At 53.9% G+C, this 23233-nt stretch overlaps 1 protein-coding gene and 1 non-coding gene across 2 annotated transcripts in view; one reads left to right on the top strand and one right to left on the bottom strand.

Moving 5' to 3' along the window:
* Positions 1–23233, bottom strand: part of SLC12A3 (solute carrier family 12 member 3) — a 41331-nt gene that overhangs the window by 14660 nt on the left and 3438 nt on the right. Inside the window, exons 4-21 of the mRNA XM_077132502.1 lie at positions 23083–23178; positions 22677–22816; positions 22236–22346; positions 21228–21339; positions 20898–21028; positions 14074–14158; positions 12906–13060; positions 12477–12584; positions 11837–11960; positions 10262–10363; positions 8555–8710; positions 7818–7917; positions 6777–6888; positions 6311–6451; positions 5366–5472; positions 3460–3542; positions 1646–1723; positions 856–957 (exon numbers count right to left, since the gene is read on the bottom strand). Coding sequence (XP_076988617.1) covers positions 856–957; positions 1646–1723; positions 3460–3542; positions 5366–5472; positions 6311–6451; positions 6777–6888; positions 7818–7917; positions 8555–8710; positions 10262–10363; positions 11837–11960; positions 12477–12584; positions 12906–13060; positions 14074–14158; positions 20898–21028; positions 21228–21339; positions 22236–22346; positions 22677–22816; positions 23083–23178 — 2043 coding nt within the window. The remainder of the gene's footprint in view (positions 1–855; positions 958–1645; positions 1724–3459; positions 3543–5365; positions 5473–6310; positions 6452–6776; positions 6889–7817; positions 7918–8554; positions 8711–10261; positions 10364–11836; positions 11961–12476; positions 12585–12905; positions 13061–14073; positions 14159–20897; positions 21029–21227; positions 21340–22235; positions 22347–22676; positions 22817–23082; positions 23179–23233) is intronic.
* On the top strand, positions 18994–19100 carry LOC143660417 (U6 spliceosomal RNA). Its single transcript, XR_013164023.1, has one exon. It is a non-coding gene; the product is annotated as a U6 spliceosomal RNA (small nuclear RNA).

Below are 23233 nucleotides of genomic sequence, written 5' to 3'. Positions count from 1 at the left end.
TTTCCACTGCACTCTGCCACCAGCAACTCTGGGCCTCAGTTTTCCTGTCTGTATAATGAGCACGCTGGACTAAAGCAGAGTTGCCTGTGGTGCTGTGTGAGCCAGGGTTTATCTAGCCTGCGTGATATTTTTAAATAAACAAGCTTGCAGGACATTCTAGATTTCTGGTATGTCTTGAAGATTGAAAACTTGACCACACCACGCTAACGTTCCCGCAGGACCTCTAGGGGAGCCCTCGCAGTGCCTCCTCTCCGCAAAAGGCCAAGGGCTAGCTGCCACTTATCACTGCAGAATCCTGGACAAATCACTTCACTGCTCTGTGCCTCTATTTCCTTATTTGTAAAGAGGGGCTGATAACAAAAGTTCCTACTGCAGACGGCATTAGGTTATCACATGCAAAACCATGTCAGACATTTAGGAAGTACCAGGGTACGTGAGCTATGATTCATAGGATCTAGTCGGCTAGAGCTGAGACATTTTCTATGATCCTATCAAAAGAGGGACTAAAAGCCCAAGAGCCATATGTTTTTTTTAAGAAACTGGGAAAGCATATGCCTTCATGAAGTGGAGAAGGCTTTGTGGCCTTCCTGAGCACCCATCCATCTCCCCGTATGTGCCAGGTGCCCGCGGCCCCTCCAGGCGAAAGGTTCTAGCTCACTTTGACCTCTGCTTCTCCCTTCAACTGGCGGCCAGGGAGAGGGGCCCAGCCAGGCTCCCCTGAGCTCAGTGGTGGGCCCAGGGGTCCCTCGTCCCCTTTGCCAGGCTCCGCTGTCCCACCAGAGAGGCTCGGACAAGAGGAAGCCAAAAAGGGCAGGCCGAGAGAGGGCAGAGGCATAGCCGAGGCTGGGCACTGACCTCCGTCGTCGAACAGCCAGTAGATGTCGATTGTCTTCTTGCCCTGCTCCGCCTGGAAGATGGTGCTGGCCTGCTCCTCCTGCTCCAGGGCCTCGGGCTCCACTGCAGGGGCGGAGGGGCAGGTCAGGGCAGAGCAGAGCCCGACCCTGCGAGGAGGACGCCCCCTGTCGGGCGGGGCCATCAGGACAGGGCTGGCCCAGACTGCTAGCACCTCGTCTGACCTGAGACATGGATTCTTGGGCAGGCTGACCCCAAGCGGGAGTTGGGACAGCAGAGCTGGGTGGCGCCCCCTCCCCCTGGCACCCAATTCTCTCTCCTAGGACTCCCGTGGGTATGGGTGGGGGGCTCCCAGAGCCCTGTGGGGCAGCCCCTAGTAGAGCCAGCATGCTTTCTGTGGCTTCCTGCTCTTTTAAGAACTCCTTCGTGCCCTTCACAGTTACCCACCAGGAGTCCTCAGACCCTGCGATGTGAGGTTCCCCCCCACCCCAGAGTGTCAGTGGGACAGGACTAAGGTAGAACCCATGACCTGCCTCTCTGCCCTCCCTGCCTGTATCATTTCAGCACGGCCAGAGGCGCTTTGAAGAGGGTGGGACTTGGGTCCCAGAGCCCGCTGGATGGGTTTCCAGGATGCCTGGACACTCAATTCCCCACCAGGGCTGGCTTGGCCCCTGTCACCCTACCGCAGGCTCTCAGGGAAAAACCTTCTGCCTTTGACTGAGTCCCCACGGGGCCTGCCACTAGCTGCCCCCAGGCTGAGCGTGCACTGCGCCCGAGTGGGGCAGGGACTGACATGCACCAAAGACAGGCGGCCCGGCCCCGTGGACGCTGGCTCTCTTGCCATCCTCCGCAGGGTCAAACACAGGGTTAACTGCAAAAAGAATGGGAGGGGGGAGGGTGTTTGCAGGCTGAACTGGGCTCCTACTTGACCCGGGATTCCCTTATACCTGGGAGAAGTCTGTGACCCAGACCGGACTCAGGCCCCGCCTCCTCTGACCTGCCCCTGCTCCTGTCATCACACCCCAGCCGCCCCAGCCTTCCTTCTGCTCCTCACACACGCCAAGCTCCCTCCCACTTGGGGTGGGGGCATTCCCTTGAGCCAGGAACACTTTCTCTCCAGACCTCCCCGTGGCCGGCTCCTTCTTAGCTTTCAATTCTCAGCAAAAGGCCCCCTCTTCAGAGAAGCCTTCCCTGACTACCCCCAGCCCCGCCATGGCCCCCACCTCTGTCAGTGTCCTCAGGACTCCCACCACTATCTGAAATGGCTCGTGGGCCCCCTTGTTGATATCTGCTTTTCCCCTGGAGGGCAGTGGTTTTGCTTTGTTCCCTGCTTTAACCCCAGCACCCAAAACATCAGGGGGGAGGCTGGCTGCTGTCTGTATCTGTTGCATGAATGGCTGGAATTCGCCAATAAAGGTTTATTGGCCAACTGCTCTGTGCAGGTGACCTCGGCACTCAATGCCACGGACAGGTCCGTTGGGGCCCTGCCTGCAGGAAACACAGAGCCCACACCTTCCAGGTCCCTGGGACACCACCACCCCTATTTTGGGGTATATTTTATTTCTTTCATAACTGTAAATATTACTAAATCAGAGTCTGCCGAGTCATATGACTTTAAAACATAAACACTTCCTAACTCTGTGCCCCAAATATAACCTTCCAGACCAAAATGCCCAGCTTCCTGGCCCTCTGTGGGTATTTTCATATTTTGGTGCCTTTGTGTGCCTCTTCTCTTGTTCCTTTTTCTCTCTCTTAGATTCTTTCCATCCCACCTGGTTATAAAAGCGTTGACCGTGATCTGGAGCTCCAGTTCCACCCCTTGTTCAAGTGTGTGACCTTGGCCTTGAGTGGGTTACTTCCCCTTTCTGGGCCTCAGTTTCCCCATTTAGAAACCTGGTGACCTCGAGGGCCAATCGAGAGCCGACTTTCTAGGAGTCTGTGACTAATTTTTCCCTCTCTCTTCCTTTACCATGTAAATATTTTGAATTCTAGACCCTCCTGGGAAACCTGTTTGGTGTTGGAGGGAGGGGTGGGTGCTGAGCAGGTGCGGTGTGCACTCACTGCGCACCCGCATCACCTCCGAGGGTGGTGTACACTCACTGTCCGCCCATATCACCTCTGAGGGCGGTGTGCACTCACTGTCCGCCCATATCACCTCCGAGGGTGGTGTGCACTCACTGTCCGCCCATATCACCTCCGAGGGCGGTGTGCACTCACTGCGCTCCCGCGTCACCTCCGAGGGTGGTGTGCACTCACTGTCCACCCATATCACCTCTGAGGGCAGTGTACACTCACTATGCACCTATATCACCTCCAACAGCGGTGTGCACTTACTGTCCACCCATATCACCTCTGAGGGCTGTGTGCACTCACTATGCACCTCTATCACCTCCACGGGCGGTGTACACTCACTGTCCGCCCATATCACCTCTAAGGGCAGTGTGCACTCAGTGTGCACCTATATCACCTCTGAGGGTGGTGTTCACTCACTTCATGCCTGCATCACCTCTGAAGGTGGTGTGCACTCACTGAATGCCCATATAACCTCTGAGGGCAGTGTGCACTCACTGCATGCCTATATCACCTCCGAGGGCTATGTGCACTCACTGTGAGCCTGCATCATCTCCGAGACATTGAGCCCCTCTCGCATCCTCATGACACACACGCCATAGTTGAAATCGAAAGCGTCGCTGCAAAGACAGGGGATGGTCTCAGCCTCCTTCTGGCCCCAGCCTCCTATGTCCAGAACTGCCTTCCCCCATGTCCCTTCCCCTCTCTGGTCCTCAGTTTCCCCATCTATACAATGAGCAGGCAGGACTGGAGAGTCTCCCAGGACCCCTCTAGTGCTATAGTCTGTGGCACAGAGGAGTCTGTGGAGCCTGCACTCAGGGGAAACCGAGTCAGGTCTGTCTTCAAGCCAGGCCCTGTCCTTCTATCCATTTGGATGATCCTCCCAGCCCTGCCAACAGAGGTGAGGATGGGAATTATTATCCCCATTTCAAAGATGCAGAAACTGAGTTTTGGGGAGTAACTGGCCATGATCATACAACTATAAAAGTGGTCCAGTGGATTTAGAACCCAGATCTCTTTAATTCCAAAGCCAGGGCAGGCTTTTTCTGCTATACTACACTGTCTTTCTTTAATAACTGAGGCTGTAAAGCCTGGAGGGCAGACAGACACATGGGAATGGCCTTGTTCATGGAGGTTGGCTTTTATCTAGAAGACTCCTGTCCCCAAAATATATTTACTTTCTGGTTGACAGTGCCCAAAAGTCCATCCTTAGGGTTTGCTTTAATAGGATAAGCATTGCCTTCTCTGGATTCCGTTAATCATACATCTCAGTCCCCAGCATTTTAGTCTCGGAGTGTTGGCACCCAGGCGGAGGGGAAAACCTAAAGACCAAATACTCCACCACCTCCTACTGTAATTTTGTCACAGGCAGCTAGGATCCACTGCACGATATGTTTCATAAACCAATTTAAAATTAAAGCAAGAAAGGAAAAAAATCTATAGATACAGATATCAGAGTTTCTTAGATTCTAAACATTAAATACTATCTTAAAATACCATTTGTTTAACTATCAAAATTGTGCTTTCCACAATGAGTGACGCTTAAAAGGAGAAATGAGAAGAGATAGAAACAGTTCAGCGCAGCTCCAAGCAGCTTAGCACAGCCCAGCACAACTCAGCTCAGAGCTCAGAGTAGGCTCAGACCCACACGTTTGGAGATGCAGAAAGGAATCGCCCCAGGGAAAGCCGCTGGAACCCAGAAACCAGGAGAAAGGGCCAGCAGGCGTTACTGTGTGCCTCCCCAAATTGGTAAATTTGTAAATAAATAAAGCCCCCTTATAAAAGCCAGTCCAATTGTGATTCATACAAACAGGCTTTACAATGATTACTTAGATATTTTATTTAAATATGCATATGCATAAGCTAACTAAGATATCTATTTTAGGTGGTTAAGATTTTCATACGTTAATTGTAAAAATATTTGTATCTTCATATTGTCCTAAAAATCAGGAAAACGTTTAGTAACATATGTAATTACCTTAACAATGTACATATCTGTAATAACTTTCTACTTGATATTTGAAAACATCCACCGTTTTGACAGCTGATCTAATGGTGTTTAAGTTAGTGTTTAATATTTAGACTTTAAGAACTCTGCTATTTGAATGTGTACATTTTTTCATTGTTGCCTTGATCTTATATTGGTTTATGAAACTCGCTGAGAAAACATAGGTTTTACAATGATTATTTGGATACTTTATTTAAATATGCCTTTGGTTAGCTAACTAAGATATCCATTTTTGCTGGTTCTAAGTGTATTGTTTGTTTTCTTAAATAAAAAATATATTTTTAAATTCAAATTGAAAAAAAAGAAAGCCAATCCATCTCTGGTGTATTGCATCCTGGCTGCCTTTGCAAACTAAAATACCTTCCATCTTTCAAGATTCAGGAAACCTGGAAGGTCCGCGGACCCCCAGCTGCCACGGCCCCTGTCCCCACTCACTGCAGGATGCCTATGTAATCTTCCACTGCCGCGGGGTGAGCCGACTGCCAGTTCTTCTGGAATCCGACCACCAGGATGTTGGGCTTCATTCTCCCAAGCCCGGCTGCCTGCAAGACATTGGGGGGTGGGAGGCGGTTAGAGGGGCAGGACTGGACAACGGGCTGCATGGCCTGCTCTGTCCTGTGACCAGCGGGAACTCTTTCAGCCCCGGCAGCCTCCCACCCACGCAGTGAGGCCTCAGGACCTGTAGCCCCCTGTTCAAGATCCTGTCCGCCCGGACACAGCCACTAGAAAGGCAAAGCAACAGTCAGAATTATCCCATGCGGCTTCTCTGAGCCTGGGCCAACATCCCTTAGTTCTGGATTACCCTAGGTCCTGCTTCTCTAACAAGTTATTTCTCATAACAAGAGACTTGGATGCCAAGCTTAAAGTATTTTTGGGTCACCTAATCTGTACAGCTTTTCTTTTTAAATTTTGAGATATAGTTAAAACTCAAAAATTTAAACTTTTTAAGTTAAAAAATTTAAGAGGATTCACTCAGAATTGTAATTGTTAGTCTATGCATCCCATTTTACAGATGAGAAAACCGAGCAGTGAAATGAACTGCCTAGTGGAATGTTTTAGAATTGGATCCAGGTGGTATTTATACACCACAGTGTAGTATCTACATAGGTTAAGATGCATCAAACTGAATACTCTGTGTTTGTGAACTTTACTGTCCGTAAATTATAAAAGACCTGCCCCAGGCCACACAGCGGGCCGTGGGCTTCCAAGAGGGGTTCCCCAGGCCGCAGGGCACTCCCAGAAAGTGTCTGAATCAGCACCCTGAAGGGGCAAGAAGGTGGGGGGCAACTCCTGAAGGGACCAGAGGGATTTGGGCTGGGCCCTCGGGCCTCCTGGCCTGCTGGGCTGCCCCCCGCGGTCGGCCCCCTCCACGCCCGGCACCTGCATGAGGATCTGGACGCCGCTGCGCAGGTCCTCGGCGATGACGTCCGAGTAGAAGGCCTTGATCTTCCTCTTGGTCAGCCACTTGGTGTGCCCGCTGGCGATGACCCGCAGCTCCGGCAGCCTCTGCTTGCGGAGCCCCTGTGGGCGGTGGGGGAGGGAGACACCGAGGGCTGCCCTCCCCTTCCGGCCTGAGTCCAGCCCCTCTGCTGCCCCTGGAGGCTTCCCCAGGCGGTCAGCAGCACCCAGGGGTGCCTGCTTTCCTCACAGAGGTAGGGGAGGGAAGGAGGAGGGCCGGGGAGGGAGGAAGATGGCGTGAGCAGGAGAGAGGCAGCGCAGTGCAGGGGAAGGGAGGGGGCGAGGATAGCTGTGCTTCCTGTCCTCCCCTCTGCTCCCCACCCCGTGGGCGGGCATGGCACCCAGGCTCCCCCTGAGGTTAGGGGCGGCCCCGCCTGTGGGGACTCACGATGAGCACGTGGCCACAGACCATCAGGCTGACGTTCCGTGTGAAGGTGCCCACAAAGTCCACCAGGGCCGGGCGGAAGTTGGGGGGCCCCGTGAGCACCAGGCACTGGGGGCTGAGGAGGGGCAGGGAGAAGGGAAGGAGCCATAAGGAGAGGGGCCTGCCGGGTCTGGAAGCTGATGGCAGACGCCTCCCAGGCCTCCCTTCCCTGGTTGGTGCAACCCCCAAGCAAGCGGCTTCGTCTTCCTGGCTGTGACTCAAGGGGACTTTGGGGTCCTTTCAGACCCTTGGAGGCCACCACCCTGGGTCTTCCTTGTCCTTCCTGCTCGAGCCCCACCCCACCCGCTCTGCCTGATCCTCCTACCCTGCTCGGCCCAGGGCTGGCAGCCGGGAGGCCCTTCATTTCCGACCCGCTGTGGGACTTTGGTCGCTCTGCACTGAGAGGCAGCAGAGGGTCAGGGCCATGGCCAGACTAAATCAGAGCCATATGAAATCGGCCCCTGGGCTGTGTGACCTGGGGCCTGTTATTTAGCCTCTCTGTGCCTCGGTGGCCTCGGTTGTGAACAGGGTTCATGTCAGGTACATCCACGAGGCTGCATGGGGCACGTAGCACCTTGCCCAGCTCACAGTAAGTGTGGCATCAACAGGCACTGCCTGCCAATTACTATCACAATTATCTGTTTCTTCATTCGGGGAAGGGGATGATGGGCCCAGGATTCTCCTTGCAGAGGAGGGGAACCAACTTTGAAGTGTGCCAGGGAGGCTCTCCCGGGTCACCATTGTTATTCTCGGTAATTACTAGTGGAAGTGACTGGGCTAGAGCCACCAAACTGCCCTTTGCGTTTGCATCGCTTGTCCGCTATGGAAACTGAGTCACAGAGAAGCCACTTGCTCAGCCCCCATCAGACCATGTCCACCCAGGTCTCTTGATTCCTGGGCATTGTCCCTCCACTTCTGCTCCCCTCTGAGAAGGGGCCGCACCCGCCAGCGTTGCTCCACGGCAGGCGACGGGTCTTGGCCCCGGGCCTCTCCGTGCCTGCTCACCGGTAGTTCTTGATGTGATCCTCCACCTCAGTGAGGCCCACGGAGTGGCTCAGGGCCAGGTTGTAGGAGCCAGCCTGGACTGAGGAGCCCCAGTTCACCTCTGCGTGACAATTGCAGGTAGAAATCAGACTTGAAGAGAGGGGGGGTGGAGAGAAGGAGCAAGGGCTGGTGGGCAGCAGCCTCCTTGGGGCGCTGAGAACCTGCCAGCGCAGGGCAGCCTGGCAGGCTGATGGCCTACAGGGCTGTTCCGAGGCTCACAGAGCTCATGACCACATGCTAGAAGTTATGCACGAGCTAGTGAGCACCATAGAATAACCTCCTACCTCGACAGACAGCCGTTTAGCATGACCTGGGGGTCAGGTTCGGTTCAGAATTCTAGGCTTTCCCGGAGTTGCACCGCCTGCCCCAGATGGCTGCCACCTGGGCTGCTTGCCTGCAGGCGGTGGACACCCCAGCCCGACAGCTGAGCCCTGTCCACATGCTCTACAAACGGTCACCCCTGGGCCACCCCTCAGGCCCAAATGGGCCCAACAGCAGGGACCCAGCCTTGAGAGGATGGGCCCGGGAAGAGGGCCTTGGGTCAGGAACTCCAGTGTCCTGGGTGCCCGGGGGTGGTCTAGACACAGAGGCGTGGGCTCTGAGTAGGCACACCCCCCTTGGGCTCCTTGGGGATGGACAGGGCTAGTTGGCTGCCTGGGGGGAAGGGAACGGCCTCCTGGCAGCCCACGCCGGCCCACCTGGCTTCTTGTACAGCACGTAGAGCAGGAGGAAGAGGACCACGCCGATGGCGATGAGGGCCGCCCACCAGGTGAGAAGGAACATGATGACCACGGAGACGGTGGCCCCGAAGAGGGCTGTCCACTTGCTGTAGTACTGGAATGAGGGTCTCCACCCTGGGCCGGAGCACAGGACGGCAGCCTCACCCAGCACGCCGACCCTCCGGGTCAGAGCTGCCAGGCTGGGCCTGGGTGGCAGTGCCAGCAGTGGTCAGAGCTGGGGACCCAGCCTGTGCCCCCCGGCTGCCTACACCACAGGCACCAGCCCCTGCCTCCTGGGCTGGCCTGGAGAGCCCTGGGGAGGCCACCCGGCCACCCCTGCCAGCGTGCCACGGTGTTGACAGGCCACACCAAGGAGGAGGCATCCAGCACTGGATAAATACGACCCCAGGACCTCCAATGCCAGCAACAGCTCCAGTTCCCATGGAACCAGGGGGTGAGATGGAGGGGAAAGGATGGGAACTAGAACCAGGAAACTGGGGTTCCAGCCTGCCTCCTCCACCAGCAGGCCACACAGGGCCGCCCCTAGGGACGGCTGCCCCATGGCACAGTTTCGGGGGGAACCGTGCACCCTGGGGTCTGCGTAGGAGGTGGCCCAGCTACTAGTCCATTGGCGTTTGGGGGCTGATTAGGAAAAGGTGCCTCTTCCTCCAGACTCCTTCCTCTCTCTGCCAGAAAGTGTTCCCAATAAATATACAAATCTAGATGGCTGTAGTAGTGCAACTGAGAAGTTCGGATTTAAGAAATGATTATGATTACTGAATCAATATATAGATATTTCTTTTTTTACTTTCCAGTGTATTAGAATAGCCAAAAAGAAATGCCTTAAATTGCTGAACTGTAATCCAGTTGCCTTGTTCTTTGATAATGACTACATAACTATTTAGCCTTTATCTTGTGAGCCTGTGATTGTAAAAACCTTGTCACTTGTACCCCCTTTATCTGTTTTTCTTTCTTTTTTTTTCTCAGCTTTAGAGTCTTATATTCGCAACGGCAGCCCCCTAATGTTAATGAAGGAATTTAAGTCAGCTCAGAACTAACCTTGACTCGTTTTCGTAATGGTTAGCTTGGTTCTAGCCTAGCTCCAGTCCTTTACATTTGTAAATTGCTTCTGCTTGTACTTGTTATTGGAATGGTAACAATTCTTTTTCTCCTTGTTTGACTCCATAAAAACCTGAACTCCATGGACTCAGAGAGACAGATTTTTAGGCCAGTAGGCTGCCTGCTGTCCTGCTTCAGTCCTAGCAATAAACTCTGTCTTTGAAACCTTGATATCATGGATTGGCTGTTCTGTGCATTGGAGAACAGCTTTCGTCAGGTGTCAGGAGGAACGGCGACCCTAGAGTGTACAGGGCCCAAACTGTGGCACCACATGAGAGGCTTGTCTTTGATTTGGGGCCAGTCCCTTCGCTCTCTAGGAATCAGAGTCCCCGAATCCTATAAAACCAATGGGGGAAGGGACCAGAAAACTCTCTGCAGGCTATAAATAGCATATGAGTCCATGTAAAGAGCATACTTCAAATGCTTGATAAAGAAGAGCTCTTATTATTATTTGAATGTTCTCTTTAACTGGTTTGAATTTGGGAAGTGGTTTGCCCACGTCCACCATACCTCCCATGCCCCATCCCCTGGGTGCTTCCTCCCTTTGAGGGTTGAGAGGTTTCTTACCGGGTGAGTTGGTGATGGAGGCGTGGAAGCAGCTGAAGTTGATGAGAGCGTAGGAGCACAGGAAGAAGTTGGAAATGATGGGGGCAATGGTGTTGAGCTCGGCTTCAGGGACCCAGGAAGAGAGGACAGCCCATGGGGCAACACCTCCAGGGAACCATCAGATAACCTCCCTCATAGGGTGGGGGAACCCAGGCAGGACCCTGAGACTCAGTGAGCCTCAACCTCCTCATCTGTGAAATGGGCCCATCGTTTTGTAAATTGCCACTTTTCAAAGGAGCCAACCAAAAGTGCAGAGGGCAGTGTGAGGGCACCCGTCAGGCTATGGGACGGCTGAGGACAGGGGCCATCACACTTTTATGACCACACATTATGGTAAAATATGTTTTACAACATGACCCAGGACACATATCATCTTTTACCTGAAGCCCCAAGACCACATCAGGAGTTGGCCCACCGTCAGGGCAGAGCCAGAGCAGGAAGGATTCAGCTGGGGCAGGAAGACGCCTGCCAACCCAGAGAGGTTCACCAAGCACCCCCACTCCTGCATGGGGGCCAGGGCCCAGGAGCACTACACCGAGGCACACGGCTGCTGCCCCAGCTCCCTGTGGCCATCTCTTTCCTGGTGAATTCTGTCCGCCAGGCTAAGTAAATCAAGAAGCATTGGTATGTGTATACATGTGTGTACATGTGTGTGCAAGTGTGTGTGGTGCAGTGCGTTGTGTAGGTGCATCCAGATGGGTATGTTTCCATGGGGATGCATGCATATGTGTGTGCATATGGTGGTAAATTATGTGGGGCACCTGGATGGGAATGTCCATAGGGACGTGTGCACATGCGTGTGCAGATGTGTGTGTGGTGCACTGCACAGGTGCATCTGGATGGGGGGTGTCCATGGGGACGTGTGCAGGTATGTGTGCACACACACGGCCCCTTTCTGCCCATATCTGACATACTTGCTATGCACTATTGTTCCCACTTTGCAGATGAAGACACTGGGGCTTTAGGGAGGTAGAGTGACTTGTCCAAGGTCACACAGCTGGCACATGGCAAAGCCAGGATAGTTAATCAGTTAATCTGATTAACTCTAAACTTGGGCTCTTTTTCTAAGGCATCCGAAGCTGCAGCTGGGGTCTAGAACCCTGTGAGTTGAGAAACTGGGTTTGTCTAGTTTATACACCTATGAAGACACTGACCCAGCTATCTGCATCAGCTCCCAAGGAGACCAGTCAGCTTGCCCCACGTCCCAAAGGTGTTCTGGGGGTTAACTTAGATGCACGGGTGTCCCAGCAGCCAAGGCACTGGAATGTAGAGCCAGGGAAAGGGGGCAGTTCCCTTCTAACAATAATGGCCCTCCTGCTTGGCATAATTTGGGAACCACTCTATCTGTAGGAGGTGGGGGGATACATGGCCTCCCAAATTCTCCTTCCAGATCAGGCTTCATCTACTCACTTACGAGTTATTCACTGAGTGCTCACTAACTGCCAGGTCAGCTGGGCATTGGGGCGCAGAGGTAGGCAGGACCGGGGAGGTCCTGGCCAGGAGAGGAGGCCCTCCTGCCTCCTGGCAGCCTCTTACCAATGATGATGAAGGCCACGGCAATGGCATAGGCCAGCAGGTAGCTGCGCACGGGCTCCTTGTTCTTGCCGTAGCCTTTGCCAAAGAAGCCGATCAGCGGGTACAGCTGGTCCTCACACAGGCACTGCGGGCACAGGACGCCATGGGCCCCAGGATGCCTTGTTCACCCCCTGGTTAGGGCCTGTCGCCTCCTTTCCCTTACTGCCCACAGGAGACCTGGGCTTCAGCCTGCCTGGCGCCTCTACAGGCTAATCCCCAATCTGGGTCATGGGCATTTGCTTCTGCTAAATGGGGGTGAAATCCCCACCCTCTCCACTGCACCAGGGACCAGGAAAACCCACTGAGACAGTGAAAAGGCAAAAAATGAGAGGGCCATCACCGTGGGGTGAAACGTGGACGGTGGAACTCCAGGCATGGTGGCAGGCTGCACTGGGGAGGGTTTGGGTGGGAAATGCAGGTGTTCGTCACACCATGCCAGAGGGAGGGGCTGCGTCCGTGATGTTTGGGGGCTGGTCCCTCTTGCCTTCAGCCTAGACGCCCTGGTCACTGTCTCCTTTGCTCTCCACTCCAGACCTTTGTCACAGTCACCTGGGATACTCCCACCTGGGCTCCCCCACCCGGCCTCCTCCCCCGGCCTTACCTGGAAGACTTTGGCGGCAGAGACGAGGCAGGCCAGGGCGGAGGAGAGGGTGGCCCCGAAGATGCCAGCTGTGATCAGTGGTGCGAAGCCTGACACCATGCTCATGGTCTGCAGGGGGTGGGGTCAGGCCTCCCGTGGCGGGGGGCTGTACCTGAAGCCCCCACCTGCGGCACCCCAGTCCTCACCAGGCACCCCTCACCTGCAATCCAGGGGCCACCACAGGCCGGGACTGGCACTAGGAGCCCCCGCCTGAGCCCAGAACCCTTCTTCCCTGACCCTGGAGCCCAGTTCTCCAAATTTCATTTACACGTTTCTGTACAGCCTGGGGCCCCCGGCTTCCGCGGAGCCCTTTCCTGGGCCTGGGGTGGAAGGCTCCCTGGCAGCCGCCCTGCAGTCAGGAGGGCGAGGCGGGCGGCCCCGCGGTGGTACCTGGTAGTAGTTGAGGAGGCCGTAGCGGCAGTTCTGCCTCTGGTAGCACTCGGTGAAGTTCCAGCCGTAGCCACAGGCCAGCCCCTCGCACGCGCCCAGGCCCGAGACCACCGTGTCGTTCAGGCCCCCGGAGGCGTCGCGCACCACGCAGGAGCCTGAGAGGGGGACGCGGTGGGTGCAGCCTCCCACCCACACCCTCCCCCCAGTGCTGGCCACTTCTGCAGGGGGTGGGACACCTACTGGGCCAGCTGTCCCCTCATCATGTAATAACAGCAGCAGGAACGATGGCGGTGATAGCGTTAGCCAATATGCAGACGTGCTCGCGATGTGCCCAGCACTGTGCCAAGCGCATTACAGCGACCCTGGGCGGCAGGGACGACTACTGCTTTTGGGGTTGTTCCCATTGTACAGAGGCACAGGGAGCCTCGGGAACCTGCCTGAGGTCACGGTGGCCTCTTGAAAGCGGACACCTGCGTCTCACGTGCTGACCAGCCGTGACCTGGGACCAGCCCCTGGTCTGTCCGTGAAAAGCTTGCCCCACAAGGTGGCTACTGGGAGCAAGTGCACTTGGGAGGATCCCCGGGAAGGGCAGGTATTCACAGCCCAGTCCTGGGTCCCCATCCCAGCGCCACCACTCGCTGGCTGTGTGCTCTGGGGCAAGCACATAACCTCTCTGAGCCCCTGCTGCCCCCTGTATAAAATGGGGCAATGATAGTACCAGACCAAACAAGCTCAGCCACGGAAACTGCCAGGCCCTTGGTCAGTCCATGGCAGTGATCATAATGAACAATGAACTGATTATTTCTGGGGTCTGAGCATGATGTGTCCATCAGAATCTTCATACTCTGGAATCCAGAACCTCAAGGTTTGAAGAGGCCAGAGGGGCCCGATCTGATGCCACTCCCTCAACCCAGCCCTCCTTCCTCCGTGAAGATGCTCCAATCACCACTAAGGGGCCCCGGGGATAGGATCCCAGCCTCAGCTTCCTGAGGCCGCCCTGTCCTCCTGGCCCAGTGCTACCCATCAGAGAGCCGCACCCCACTCGCGGGCTCCCTCTGGTGCCCTGCACCCCCGCCCATGGGACACAGAACCAGGCTGTGCCGTGCGGGCACTGTGGGGTGGGAAGCAGACCCTGCCCCCTCCCCTGCTCCCGGGCCCGGCTGCGTACCGATGGTGGCTGAGATGGCCAGGTAGGAGACCGTGGTCCAGAGAATGGCCATGAGCGTCCCCTTGGGGATGGCTACTGCAGGGTCCTGGGGAGGGAGGGGTCAGGCAGACACTGGTCAGCTTCCAGGACCCTGCCCCTTGCCTGAGAGCAGGCATGCGGATAGGCGGCAGCAACCCGGACCTCGGGCCCTCAGAGTCCCCTTCCAGCACAAAGAGGAAGAAACCTCAGGAACTTCAGGAAGGGACACACACACACACACACACACACACACACACACACCCCGCCCCCCAGAGGGGAGATGGAACCATATCCAAGGCCCTGGGAGGCTAAGGAGGGGAGAACATCAGGCCAGCTCCACACTGGCCCTCGCAGAACACTTGGCCAGTGCTCGCTATGTTGGGGTGAAGGGTGCGGGTGAAGATGGCAGGGTGCTGGGTTCAATTCCAGATGACCAATGGGGCAACGTGCTGATTCCCTCACCTCGGTCTGATCACCTGTAAAATGGGGGCGACGGCAAGGCAACCTCACAGGGATGGTGACCAAATGAATGAATGGGCATAAAGCTCCCAGACCAGGGCTTGGCTCAGTCGGCACCACTGCACATTAATCGTCAGCATGTGTTGATTGATTTTTCTGGTTCCACAACAATAAAATAGAGGAGCAGAAAAGCACCAAACTCTCTCTTTCCCTCTGAGATAGGCAGAAAGAAATCTCTGCTTGTATTTTCCAACAGCAATAACAACCCTTTACTTTGTACCCCTCTTCTAGGCATTTTCTCAAGTGTGATTTCCTGTGAAGTGGCCAGGGGGATTCCTGCTCAGTTGATGGGGAAACTGAAGCTAGGGTGCCATGAGAAGACCTGGGTCCTGCCTGATTACATCAAGGTTTATAGCCTCAGGCTCCTGGGGCCAATTCAGGTCACAGCAACACAGGCCAGGACTATTATAGCAAATTTAAGACCAGTTCCATCCCCCAGGCTCAGCCCCAGCCCCAGAGTGGAAGTCCAGGTCTGCTATGGGAAGTTAACTTATAAACCTCCCCGGATTTCCCAGGGCTATTGTGCTTAGTACCAGCTGGCAGGTAGACCCACAATGACCAAGCTTGAAGGAAACATGACAATTACTCTGTTTTATAAACAAGTCCGTGGAAATCTGGCAATGACTCAGTTCTCTGTCCCAAACAGAGTTGGGGTCCTCCAATGTGGCAGGTCTGAGTCGGAACTGATGGTCAGTCCCAGAGCCTGTCCTTGAGGACCCCTGGCCCAGAGGGGAGGAGGCACAGGTAGGGTCCTGCCAACACAGGTGGCCGAGCCACAGCAAGGGTGACTTATGGGAGAGAAAATGCTGCCAGGGAACCCTGGAGGGCCTCAGGGTGGAGGGGCCATTGAGGTGGCTTTGATGGCACTGAGCAGGGCTATCAGGGAATGTGGGAGGCAGGATGTGGGAGGCCAGCGAATGGGATTACAGGCTCTGAGCTGAGCTGGAGGATGGCTGAGTCTCATGCGCACCCAGGTCTGCTGGGAATTCTGCTTTGGGCCCGGCAGTCACATCCAGCCAGCCCTGCCCTGCACGTCAGGTGACGCAACTGGGCAGGCACATGGAGTTCCTGGCCTCTAGCCAAAAGACCAGGCCAGCCTCCCACCCCACCCCTTGGCCCCCAACCTGCCATCCACATCTTGGTCTGAGAACCCAGAGGCAGCCTCACCAGTTGCACAGATATGGGTCCATGTCCCAGTTCCACCCCTCCTAGCTATGTGACCTATTATCAACCCCTGGACTTCTCTGAACCACAATGTCCCCATCTGTGAAGTAAGGAAATAATCGGGCATTGAATAAATTTGAGCTGTTGGGGGTGGGGGCTGGGCGGTGCAGAGGACCATGTCCTAGGCAGGCTGCCTCAGGGACCAGCAGGCCAGTAGCCAGCAAGTCCCTTGTTTCTGAGGTTCAGAATCCCAGTCAGGACATGGAGCTGGTGAAGCTTTCCCTTCCCTTATCACAGAGGACCAGCATGAGATGAGGCCCATGAGATTGTGTCCTGTAACGCTGAAACACTGGGGAAAGGCGAGGGATTAGCTATAGTACCGATAACTTCCATCACCCCCTGTAAGACTCAACTCATATACCACCTTCTCGGTGACCACCTTGTCTAAATTTGTATCTTGCTGCTCCACCCCCACCCCTTCCCTTGCTTTATTTCTCTTTCCATCACTCACCGGCTCTGTAAACTGCACATTTTACCTAAGGATCCGTTTGCCGTCTGTCTGTTCAGTGGAAGCGCCAGTGATGGCAGGAATTTAAATCTGGTTTATATATAAACTACAAGACACTGGCACAAAACAGGTGATCAGAAGGTATTTGTTGAGTGTATTGTGATAAAGTTGAGGCCTCTTTGTTCTAAGAGCTCACATTCCAGCTTCTCTGCCTTGTGCTCAAGCAGGTCCCTGAGCATCTCCAAGCTGGGCTTGAGTGCCTGTAATTCAGGTATGATAATAGCATGAAACCCTTACAGCTGCCTCAAGCATAATGCTTATAAAGCCAGTAGCACCTTGCAGGCCACATGGCAAAAGTGATGATGACACTTCTGGTCAACCAAGATGAGCACAAAATGCTCCAGGGTTCTGTTCCTCCACAGACTCATTGAACAACTAGCAAAAACTGACGAGCACATCTTCCTCAAAACTCTGGAAAACAGTTAAAGGTTTGCAGTAACTATGCAAGTGCTGATTGAAGAAAATGGTTTGTCCAGAGTGATGCCCCGATGAAAAGAAAAAGAAAATGCAACTTTAAAAATGTGTAAGAAGCTTATGGTGTCCTTGCTGGCCAAATCTCCCTGCCCCCTACACACACACACACACACACTCCTGGCATGGTGTGGAGCTGGCCTGCTCTCCCATTGTGGGTTGCTGCCCTGCTCTAGAGAGAGCAGACTGATCCCTATGCATGTACTGGGGTACAAGTGCTAAGCTAATGGGGGGGCAGCCTGAAAGACTGAATCAGAATCCTCATCTTTGGCTTGCTCTCCCAAAACTTTCCTACAGCTAAAGCGGTATAAGAAACAATTATCAAAGGGACCTGTGGTAAAGGAACACTGGCTTTAAGAAATACAATAAAGCACCCAGGAAGGGGGTTCTATTTCACAAAAGTAGAGGGGGCATTGGATTCCTATAAATGGGGGAATTCATGAGGCCATGAGCTTGCACAAGCCCAGGACAGAAGCAGGTTCAAAAAAGGAGAGAACCGGGCCATGATGGCTTAGCAGGTAGAGCGCTTGCCTGCCATGCCAGAGGACCTGGGTTCGCTTGCTGGTGCCTGCCCATGTTAAAAAAAAAAAAAGGAGAGAACCCCACACTCTCACGTTGGGCTGATCTCCTTGGTAGGAAGGCTAAATCGGCACAAAGTCAATTTTCAAAGGCTCATTTTGCTTTGCAATTGTCTGTTTGCTTGTTTTTGTTAGCTCTTGGCACTCAAGGACACCTGTCATATCACAAGCTAGATTCAAACTTAAGGTGACAGAGAGCACAGGAATTAAATCCCAGAGTTAATACCTTAAAATAGTAAAACATACAGGGTACAGCAAAAGATTACTAAGACAAACAAATAAACGGGAAATGATGGCCCATCTAAAGGAACAAATTGAAACTTCAGAAGCCGTCGGTGAAGAGGACCAGACTTTGAACATACCAGACAAAGTCTTAAAGAAAAAAAGAGGATCTTCAAATGCCCAAAGAGATAAAGAAAACCTGGAGAAAGAGCTAAAGAATATCAGAAAAACAAGGAATAAATAATATGAGGATCCCAATAAAGAGAGACATTTTTAAAAGGAACCAACTAGTACTGGAGTTGAAGACCATAATATCTGAAATGAAAAATTCCCTAGAGGGTTTCAACAACTGATTGGAACTGGCAGAAGAAAGAATCAATGAACTTGAAGATAAGATAATTGAAATAATTCAGGCTGAGGAGCACGAAGAAAAAAGAATGGAAAAAAAAAGTGAACAAAGCTCAAGAGACCTGTGGGACACCATCAAATGTACCAATATATGTTTTGTGGGAGTCCCAGAAGGAGAAGAAAGTGGCAGGAAGGATATTCAAAGAAATAATGGCAGAAAACTTCCCAAAACTAGTGAAAGACATAATATACACATTTAAGAGGCCTAATGAACTACAAACAGGCTAAGCTTGAAGAGACAAGGAGAGAATTCTGAAAACTGCAAGAGAAAAGCAGCATTTTAGTCCCAATAAGATTAAGTGCCAATTTCGTGTAAGAAACCATGAAGGCAAGAAGGGAATAGGATGACATATTTAAAGTGCTGAAAGAAAACAATTGCCAGCCAAGAATTTTATATCCAGGGAGACTGTCCTTCAGAAATGAGGGAGAGTGTAAGACATTCCCAGGCAAATAAAAGCTGAGTGAGTTCATCATCTGCAGACTCGCCCTACAGGCAATGTTAAAAGGAGTTATTCAGACTGAAAGTAAAGGATGGTGGATCGAAGTGCCATAAAGAAATAAAAAATCTCCAGAAAAGATAATCATATGGAAAATTTTAAATGTCAGTACTGTTGTATTGGATTTTTTGGTGTGTAACTCTACTTTTTACTTCTTACAGTTTCTAAAAGGAAAATGGATAAAAATGATGATAAATTCATGATTTTAGACTTATATAAAAATATAAGTTGTAACAAGTACAACAAAAAAGTAGGGTAAGGCAGAGGAGTATAGGAACAATGCTTATGTAAGTTATGGAAGTTAAGTTGGTATCAAATCAAACATGATTGTTACAGATTTACAATGTTAGATCTAAGCCCCATGGTAACCACAAAGAAATATCTGAAAAATACGTGTAGAAGGAAATGAGAAGGGACTTCCAAAATGGTACACTACCACACACACAAAAAAAAGTCAAATAAATTTGATAGTAGAGTACTCGCTTCGGCAGCACATACACTAAAGTTGGAACAATACAGAGAAGATTAGCATGGCCTCTGCGCAAGGATAACACGCAAATTAGTGAAGCATTCCATATTAAAAAAAAAATTGAAAGTAGACATTAAGGGAAGAATTGAGGGTCAAAAAATGTATAAGACTTACAAAGACCAAACAGTAAAGGGAAAAAGAAGAGAGTCTTGCATCATCAGTAGTCACTATAAATGGAAATGGAGAAACAACAATGATAACTAGCTGGGCTCTTAGCACTTCCTCCAGTCCAGGTGTGCTACGTGCTTTATGTGAGCGAGCTCACAGAGCCCTCACCACTGCCCTAAGATGTGGGGGCTATATTGGTCCCACTTTACAGATGGGGTAGCGGAGGCCCAGGGAGGGCTTAAGGCACTTGCCCAAAGACTCGCAGAAAGGGCTCCTCAAGCAGGAGCTGGTCTTCTGCCGCAGACACTGCTCAAATCTGTAGGTACCATTGCCAGGGCGCTTTCAGGGCTTGAAGACACTGAGGACAAAGCAAGGGTGCCTGATTCCCCCAGCTATGCCCGCCTGGGATGCCAGTTGGGCCGACTGGTAACCTGAGAAGCTTCATGAAGCATCTAAATAAATCCTCAGGCTAAGATCTATAATGCATCTAGGAGGGGAATCAGGCGGTAGGAGCGCTGTAGTGACCTGGGGCAGGCAATCCAGACCTCTGCTGACTGTTGCTGGGGCAGAGAGAGGAGAAGGACAAACATGCAGCTGATTCTGCAATTTTCAGGCCCAGCTGGGCACCACCTGGGACATACCCAGTTAGAGACGGTCAAGGCTTCAAGCTAGTTTCCAACGCACATTTTTTAACTCACTTAAGAAGAATGCATCAAGAAGCACCTTTCAGAGGGGGCTGGGGATTTGGGGAGAGGTCAGTTGTGAATTTTAGCACAATGCCAGGCTCCTCTCCACTCACCCCCATTGGAAACCAGTGTCCTTTGATCCTCCTGCCTATGGGGCTCTCGCCAGCTCTCTCGTCTTTCACAGCTCCCACTCCAACCCTGCCTCCACCCATAAGGTCAGCGGAGCTCCTAGCCACATCAGTCTCTCCTTCCCCCCACTTTACACCACTCGAACTCCTGCCCTCGCACTTGCCATTCACTACATTTCACCACTGCTCACTCAACAAACATGTGGAGTTCCTGGGATGTATCAGACTCCAAGCTAGGGACAGAGACAGAGAGGTAGGTCTCTGTTCTCAAGCTGCAGGGGCAGCCGACACATTATGGGAAAGGCTGTCAGAGGCACCATGACTTTGGTGGAAAGGGCTGGGAGAGATGAAAGGAGGAAGGTGGTATTTGCAACAACAGAACTTCAAGAGGTAAAGGAGCAAGGATGGGGAGGCCCAGGCAGAGCGCCCAGCACAGGCAAGGGTGTGGTGGGGTCACAGGCAGTGTGAAGAAAGGAGAGCTCCTCAAGGCTGGCGCAGAGTCAGGGGGGTGGCGGCAGTGGTCGGGAATGGAGCCGGGCAGCTGGTCTGGGGCCTCGAGTGCCGAGCCGAGGAGCCTGTCTGCATCGAGGCAGTCAGTGGTGAGTCCTGGGAGAGTGTCAGCCTAGCAAGAGCTCGCAGGGTGAAGTCTGGGCTCTGAAAGGTCACAGCCGCATCAGTCTTACCCTTAGGCTGAGCGTTCTAAGACCACAGAGAGGAGACCAACCCACCTCCGGTTGCCCCCAGGGCCTAGCGCATAGGGGGTATCAATCAATAGCCTCTGCATTGGGTTGGATTGCATTTCAGAAGTGCTGTCCGCTTGGTCTCAGTGCCAAGCTCAGTGCCCAGCATGAGGTCCTGAGGGGCAGGGAGCGAGATTCTGCTCACAGCCGGCAATGCCCGAGGCGGGAGGGCTGGGTGCCCTGCTCACCTTGAGGTCCCCGGAGATGTTGGCGCCTGCCAAGATGCCCGTGGCCGAGGGGAAGAAGATGGAGAACATTCCAAAGAAGGTGCCATCCACGCCCCGCCAGTCGGGGACCAAGTTCTGGACAAAAATGTCCCCTGGGAAACCAAAGCCTGAGTCGGGGCTTGGCTCCCCTTGCTGGGCCCGGCGAGGATGGAAGTGGCTCTCCCGGCAGCCCCTGGCCTTGGGAGTTGGGGGTCCTCCTGGGGGCCAGATTGGCCAGATTTGTGGGCAGTCCGTCCCTGTCCCTGGAGCCATGGAGGAGGGCCCCGATACCCCGTGGAGCCCCGCACATACCCCGGTAACTGAAGAAGCCCTTGGAGGCCTTGTCCTCGGATGGGGGGATCAACGTCCCCACCAAGTAGTTGGCAAAGGAGACCATGATGACGAGGAAGAATAGCACCTGGGCCTAGGGGGTGCGGGGAGCCCCGGATGTCAGCTGGTTGCAGAAGAACTTGCCCATGCTCCCACCCTCACTCATTCATTCACTCCACACCCTTTAGGCAACAGGCTCTGTGATGGCAGTTGGGGGATCCGCAGTGAACAAGGCAGCCCAGGTCACTTACCCAGGCTGATAAACGGATGGGATGACTTTAGGGCAAGACCAGTACAGACAGCAAAGCGGGGAGTGCGGGCAGTGTGATGGGGCTGTGTTGGGGCTATTTTAGCAGAGTGGCCAGGGCAGGCGTCTCCGAGGACATTTGGGTGAGGACAAAAGGAGGAGGAGGAGGCAGCCACAGGGTGGCTGCACACCCTCAGGGGCCAGCGAGGGGGCCAGCATGGCTGGGGGCCAGAGAGTGAGGGGACAGCAGAGAGACAGGGTCTGCAAGGCAGCAGGACCAGACCTGGCCAACTCGTAAGTCCTGCCTGGCCAAGCCTGGGAGCCAGAGCCCAACGTCCCTTCATCTGTCAGTTCATAATAAAACATCTCCAATCCTTTGCTGGGCACATGGTTTAGTGAAAGGAAAGGAAAAGGGAATTCCCTCCTCGCCAACCTCTCTCCCCTTTCCTCCAACCGGACTGTGGACATGGCAGTGTGGGCAAAGGCCACACCCCAGGGATGGAAGGAGCTGGGTGCCTGGCGCCCCAAGCCACCATGCCCACTCCTGGACTGTGACGCAAAAGAGAAACAAAGTCTCTCTTTTTTAAGCCACCGCTACTCAGGGCCTCTTTGTCATAGCAGCAGAACATAAAGCCTTACTCACACACACAAGAAGAGGCTGTACCAGGACCAAGACCCCCATCTCGCACTCCTCCTTCTCCACATGGCCATCCCCCCTGAGCCCTGGCCCCAGTCCCCCTGACCTTAGACTCCCACTCCATGCCCGCCAGGGAGATGGCCAGCAGCACCGTGACGGTCACCACACCGATGATGCGGATGTCGTTGGTGGGGTCCACGATGGGCGTGCCATACTCCTGGGCAAGGGGAATCAGGCCAGGCCACATGTGCCCCCTGGAACCCCACCCCTCCCCAGGCCTCTTCGCCTGGGGTTCACCTCATCCACGGGTGCCCTCTGCCTGGGAAACCCACGGCCAAGCGCCTTCCCTGCCTGCTGGGTGTGTGAGGCCAGGGTTCCCCCCACCATGGCTGCTGCTCAGGCTGGACGATTGGGTTCCGAGGGCCACATGCACCCCTGAAACAGTCCTTACTTGAGAGGTCCATGATGGGTGGACTCGGGTAAGGGGTGGGGAGCCCCGGCCCAGGTGGGGTGAGGAGAGTGGGGTGGGCTGCCTGGGCCCCCTCACCTGGATCAGGTCCCGCACAGTCTCTGCGAAGCCCACGGTGTGCATGGCCACGGCCACGGCATTGGCGAAAGCGAAGATGAGGCCGATGGAGCCCCCCAGCTCTGGGCCGAGGCTCCGGGAAATGAGGAAGTAGGTGCCACCTAATGGGGCCGGAGCCCGCAACCAGCAACCCAGAGAGCAGAGGCTAAGGCTGGAAGAGGGTGACTCCAGGGCCCCCGGGACAGGAGATAGCAGAGGAGGGGCCATCCCAGGGGTGCATAGGGCCCACCCAGAGCCGTCACCTGCAATTGGGAGGGGCAGCCCAGGGTGTCCCAGGTGGAGGAGGGTCTTCAGAGACCTGCTCCCAGGGTTAGGACTGGGGCGTCTATTGGAGGGGGGCCTTAAGGAGGGGTGGAGTGGGGCCCACCTGACTTGACCTTGCCGTTGGTGGAAATGGCCGAGATGGACAGGCCCGTGATGGATGTCACCATGACAGACAACAGGATGATGATCCAGGTCAGCACTGTAGGGCAGGGGGCGGGGTCACCCCAAAACTCAGGTGGGAGGGGATCATACCA

This window comes from Tamandua tetradactyla, chromosome 16 (assembly GCF_023851605.1).
Source record: "Tamandua tetradactyla isolate mTamTet1 chromosome 16, mTamTet1.pri, whole genome shotgun sequence".
Lineage (NCBI taxonomy): Eukaryota > Metazoa > Chordata > Mammalia > Pilosa > Myrmecophagidae > Tamandua > Tamandua tetradactyla.
Note: the sequence above shows the minus strand (reverse complement) of the source record. Positions and strands in the feature narration are given on the sequence as shown.